Genomic DNA, 6,000 nt, shown 5'->3' with positions numbered 1-6,000 from the left:
GTGCGTGGGCTCATCTTGGCTTGCAGGATACAGGGCTGGGGGCGAGCACAGCGATCCCCCTGACCTGACCAGTGCAGGAATTGCGATCTGGGGGTTCGCACAGCACCCGCGGGCACCGGCCGGTTCTCCCGCAGCCGCCGGGCCGTGCGCGGAGCTGTGCGGCGCCGATGCCGCCTCCCGGTACGCGGGCCGTGGCCGGTGCGCCCGGCGCGGGGAGGATGCTCCAGCGGGACTCCCGCCGGCAGCACCGCGTTGTGTAACGCAGCGCTCCCGCTCTCCGGGGCGCGGGACGGGGCGGGGGGGGCGCGGCGCGGCCGGTCCCGCCGCGCGGCCGCTGCTCCTCCTTCCCTCCCTCGCTCTCTCGCTCGCAGCGGATCCCGCACCGGGGGCCCGGCGGTGCCGCGGTGCGGGCGCGGGGGCGGGGCGCGGGCGGGGCGCGCATGCGGGCGGTGCCAGGCAGCGCGGCGGGCCGCGGAGCCACTCGCCCCCGCAGCACCGCTCGGCCAGGGACAGCTCCCGCCGGCGCACAGGTAACGCGCTCCCCCCGCGGCCGCGCCCCGCTCCGCCCGCGCCCCGCGGGGCTGCGGGGGGGGCCCGGCGGCTCACGCCGTCTCCCCCCCGCCGGTTGCTTGCTTGCAGCTCCGGGGCTGTGACAGCGCCGTCCCCCACCGCGGAGCAGGCAGCGGCGGCCGGCTCTGCCCGCCGGGCTCTCGGCTGAGGAGGGAGCGCGTCTTCCCGCAACTTCCCGGCGCTCGCAAGGCTCCGCGATGGAAGGGAAAGGTGGGTCGGGCGCAGGGGGGGCGGCGGCGAAAGGACCGCAGTGGCCGGGCTGGTGCGGGGCCGGGCGGCCGAGGCTGCCGCTGTGCTGGGGACATTGCAGCACCGGTGGGGAGCGGGCGGGAGGCGCGTCCCTGCCGATCCCGCGGGGTGCTCGGCCCGCTGCGTAGGGAGTGAAGGGAAGGGGTGGCTGGTTTTTTTTTTTTCTTTAATTTATTTATTTTCCTGTAGGGCGAGACAGATGTTAGTTGGTGATTTGTTTTCTTAATGCTAAGGATTTGCATAATAAATATGAGGTCTGTCCCGTGTTTTTTTAGCCAGTCAGCAATGGAGAGGTTTTTAACAGATGAAAAGCATTTCATTATTAGTATGGGTTTTAAAAAAAATTTTTTTTTTTTTCCTGAAACGAGAACAGGGCTATAGAGCTCTGCCCTCGTTACATTGCATATTTAACACATCAGAACATAATGATAGATTGGGAGAAATGCAATGAGTATTGTGTTGTTGAACTGTCCACCCTGGAAAGACGAGATCATTAAATATTGCCTGCCTAGCTTGTGTGTTTGCATACAGAGATACCTCATCCACGTATATCCCTTCAGATTGAGCATATGTATTTTGTTTCCATACATAGCTATGTAGTCCTGCATGCTTATTTACCTATCTACCTCTACAATTGCTTTGGAAATCACACATTCAACTGGTACGTGAACTCAAAATCTGTACATGTTAATTGCCAATGAAATATTGATGGTAAGTCAGTCCATGCAGAAGAAAGGCGAGTTGCCATTCCCACTCAACATAGCTGCCTGCTCTCCTGTATAACACAAATCTGGTAGCTGTTTAATTGATAGCGATCAAGGCAGTGGGACAATATGGACTACATTAATTCAAGGAAAATTATGGTAGACTTGTATAACACAATACTACATACCTTCCAGGGAGACGAGCAAGCTATATTTAAACCTCAGGTTTATTTTTGTAACTACCTTGTCAATCAGGGCTATAGTTCTCCTGTGTGGGAATATCTGATTATATGCTGATTAAGGAAGGAAGCTATTTCAATCATAAGGAGGCAGTATGTCCTATAAAGTACAGTTTCTTGTGGGCAGTGATCGATAGAATTTCCAGGGCATCAGGACAGGTAAGTACCTCTTAAAAAAGTGTATCTGCAAAGACTTTACTTAAATTAAAAAGCTCACAGCAGTCATGTTAGCCTCAAATATTTTTTTTTATTATCCATGCTGTTTTCACAGTTAACCTGAGATGGGCCACCTTTGCCTTTTGAACGTCCTACTAGTACATGTCTTGATGTGAAACAAATGGACTGTGGCTTTAGTATAACACATTACGTGCCTTGTCATGCACTACACAAGCAGGCAAAAGACTCTCTGTGGAACTTCTGATGGAGCTTATGTAGCTGGAGGAGTTGTACATGGGGCAGAAAGAAAACATCTGCAATAAAATAAGAAGGGTCCAGCTAGTTGGTGTCAAAAGTACCCCCAAAGAGAGCATCACCCAATTCCCATGTTGTGCAAACAGAAACTGTTATGATGCAGTTGCTGCCGGAGTCGGCAATGGGCATCTGAATGAGGCAGCTTTTCAGACCACTGGTACTTGTGTTTATTAGTTGCAAGATGGGCTCCACAGCAATCCATGTTTCCTTGTGCTTGGCTTTGGTGGAGGAGATAGTAGGAGCGAGAAGACCCCAAGAGTCCCTACTCTGAGAATTTTGTGTAAAAAATTCTCAGCAGTCTTCTGTTGCTAGAGATTTTCTTTCATGAGGTAGAGGTAGGGAACAAATACTCTCTGGGTTTCCTCTATCTGTGTAAAAAGAAGGGCTGTCAAGAGCAAACTCCACAGAAATCAAGGCAACAAAATAGGAGAGGTCCCAAGCAGAGATGACCTTAAAGGAAATACACAAGGAACTTTGGCATCTCAATGAAAAAATGAGAAGGCAGAAGTCTTCTCACGGCAGGGATCCAATTGTGTTGGCGCTGAAGTAATTTTTGAAACTCACATAGTGTTGGAGAAGCATGAGAAGGCCTGTGGTGCACAGGTCTAGCAGACTAATTTTGTGTACATGTATAGTGAAGCACAATGTAGGATGTCTCCCCAGAGGGAAGGTATGAGCCAGCCTAAACTCACGTTTTCATTTTTTTGTGACTAATCCTAGATGGACTTGCAACTGCATTGCCTTACTAAGCACTTGTTTACGTTTTATTTTCATTACTTACCAGGCCTCTGCATTGCAAGTCCTATGTTATGAGATTGCTGCTTGCATACAGTGTTTCTCCAAAATCATCTCACTTTTTAAATGCTTTCTCCTGCAGTCTTTCTCCCACCCCTCCAGTCTTCCTTGGTGCAGATTCTAAAACATCTCAAACTCAGCGTTGTACAGATACTGGGGAAGAATGTGTGCTATATTAAGCAACATAGTCTGTTTAAGAAAACCTACCTTCTGGTCCCTGAATTCAGCTGTCCCTGATGACTGCTGTGGACATTTGTGCCTGGGATATGCCATCCTGGTAAAACTTGGTTGTCCAAATGTGGCTGGTGCTGATGCTTTGCAAAGCCTGCAGTCTTCTGTAAAAACGGGGCTAGAGAACCATCTCTGCTGCTGCCCAGAGCAGCCATAACTGATTTCACTGGTTGGAATTATTCATGAGAAAGAGGGAAGAAGGACATATTCTAGTTTTTGTGCAGTGGGATGCAGGACTAAGGACTTTACTGTTAGGACTGTAGCAGTAAGAATGCAAGCCAAGAGAGTTCTGATGTGGGCTGAGGAGGTGGTGCAGCCTGTGCCATCTTCCAACAGTCAAAGCTGGCTGGAGCTGAACATCTTTATCTCTTCAGGGCTCCTTAAAGATAAATAGCACTGTCTGGAACTGCAATGTTACCAACGCATCTTGGTGGTCTAAAAGTAGCATTTGGCCTCATCTAACTTACAGCTTCTTTGATTTACTCTGTTCTGCACATTCACTGTCTCCAAACCTTCTCCACAAGTAAGAAGCTTAAAAGTTGTAGCTGTTCCCAAAGCTCATTAGGCAATGGGGGAATGGAGGGCACTGTGGGTGAGAGCTCTGTTTTGCATCTGCTACCTGATCCCTGTTCTTGAATCTCGCCACTACAGCAGTTCCTGTAGGCTGCAGCAGTAAGCGATACCACACCAGGCATCCCAGGAGCTGGGCTTTGCCAAAGCTAACAATAGTTAATGTGGAGGTTAAAGAATACTTGGTCACTTGCCAGATTCTTCAGTCACAGCTAGAAAGATGCTTAGCAGAGGAAGGAACGTCACGCAGCGATGTTCAGACTCAGAGGCTGCAAAAGAAATCAGCCGAGCAAGAGTCAAGCTGCACAGTGTGGAATGTATCCCTGGGCTTCTGGATGGAGTAGAGAGGGACTGCAGGGCTAGCCTTGCTGCAGGGAGGACTCCTTTCCTCTGACAGTGCTATACCCTCTTCTGTACTCCTGAAGACACAGGGAAATCCCTTTCTCCCTCACTGCCATGAAACACATATTACTACTTTTATCTTGCCTGAGGTGGGGATTGGGGTCTTGATCTGTCTGTATTTATGGGAGGCAGGGGAAAGCTGTCTGACTGAACCTTCTTCAGGGGCCCAACCAGTTTTTGGTGCTCTCTGGTCTCCCTGGAAGTCAGTGCTGGGTGCTGGTGGCTCTGGGGCAGTTGCACTGCCTGGGTGCAGGGCAGGCTGCTGACAGCATAGGATGCATTCTGTTAGGTAGGAAATACAGCAGGGTTTGTTCTTGTCAGGTGGTCTATGGGGACAGCAAATCTAAAGCACACTGTTGGCTGAGACGTGGAGATGCTCTTGTCAGTCCTCTGTGCCCTGGTCCTTTCCTGTTGGACAGTAATCTCAAGTTGGAGAGACATTCTTCATGCAGTGGGTCTTTCCACAGGAATCCCATCCTCATGCTCAGAAGACTGTGTAGTAGCAGCAAGGGGACCTGGCCTTATAGCTCTCTTCTACTGAGGGTCCCAAAGCAGCAGGCCTTGGAGGAGATGTCTGCAGAGGACATCTCTGCAGTGTGACTGTCCTAGGCAGATGCTGCCACAGTAGTGCTACCTGAGTCATGTTCTCTTCTCAGTCACAAAGCTGGGAGCAGGATTTTTGCTTTTGTAGAAAAGCCATAATGCTGCTGTTCATAGATGTGTGATGTTCAGGCCTTCAAGTGAGATCTTGTAAACCAGCAGTAAGATCCCATTTACCTAGGGCACAGTTACTCTTCCTGTGTCTGTCAAACTGGTCTGAGCTTTTTGCATCTTGCCATCTTGTGGATATGGGAATCAGCAATGTGGTTTGATCCATCCCTCCCCACTGGAGCTGCTTTGAAGCCTCCTTGTTCGGCCCTAGAATTGTGGACCAGCTTTCTCTGTGCAGCTGCCTTCACACTATGCCTGTAAAGGGCAGAATCTTCACCTTGAAGAACTTGTGATTAAAACCCAACAAGAGCTGAGGAGTGGTAGGATTGAAGATGGGCTTTGTGGACAAGGTGAGAGAGGGTGGCAAGTAAGAACATGCAGTTCTGGAGATTGCTGTGCACTGTTCCCACCTTCATGGCTTTCTTCAACAATCAAAGAAAAGATCTTAGAGATCCCAGCTGTAGTTCATGTCCTGAGGTTGTTTGGAATGCCCACGTCAAAATGTACCTCATAATGCGTCTTCGTGACACGTCCTGTATTTGTTAGAGGTGAGTCTGCAGCATTTACTGTTGCATGTGTGTTGGAGTAATGCAGATTGCTTTGGTAAAGTCTGGGTCACACAATTCATCTTGCATACTTGTTTGTAATGGAAACAAAGTAGTGGCACAGTTACTTTTGCTATGAAACTGCGTCCTTTGTTAAGGGAATACTTTCATTTCCGTCAGAATGGTTGGAGGCAGCACATTTTCCATAGAGGAGGCAGCTCTGTGCTCTCAACCTTTCACAGAGATGTGCCGTGTGAGATCCAGGGCATATTGCTGAGGCTAACAGTTCTCAAACTGGCTGCTTGAAGTTTGCCATAGGGAAGGAAGTTTGGGGATGTAAATAAATGGCCTGATCTTTTTTTTTTAGTATCTCCCCTATGCCATGCATTCAATATGGGTATCAGTTTTCTGTATAGCAAGGGAACATTTTAATTGCCTGACCTTAACACCTTATCCCTGAGACTGGAGTGGGGTGCTCTGAAAGGTTACTTTGGTCCTGTGCCTCAGATTAGA

The 6,000-nt window shown here is 49.7% G+C and overlaps 1 protein-coding gene across 2 annotated transcripts in view; it reads left to right on the top strand.

Annotated features, from left to right (window-relative positions):
* Positions 1-440: 440 nt before the first annotated feature.
* The window catches only part of FGF12 (fibroblast growth factor 12), a 221,578-nt gene continuing 216,018 nt past the window's right edge, over positions 441-6,000 (top strand). Inside the window, exons 1-2 of one of the 2 annotated variants that reach the window (XM_064666235.1) lie at positions 441-530; positions 640-780. In XM_064666235.1, coding sequence (XP_064522305.1) covers positions 768-780 — 13 coding nt within the window. In that variant the 5' untranslated portion in view covers positions 441-530; positions 640-767. The remainder of the gene's footprint in view (positions 531-639; positions 781-6,000) is intronic. The other variant, XM_064666234.1, reaches the window with a different exon arrangement.

This window comes from Pseudopipra pipra, chromosome 10, assembly GCF_036250125.1.
Source record: "Pseudopipra pipra isolate bDixPip1 chromosome 10, bDixPip1.hap1, whole genome shotgun sequence".
In the NCBI taxonomy this organism is placed as follows: domain Eukaryota; kingdom Metazoa; phylum Chordata; class Aves; order Passeriformes; family Pipridae; genus Pseudopipra; species Pseudopipra pipra.
This window is presented reverse-complemented; position numbering and strand designations above follow the sequence as displayed.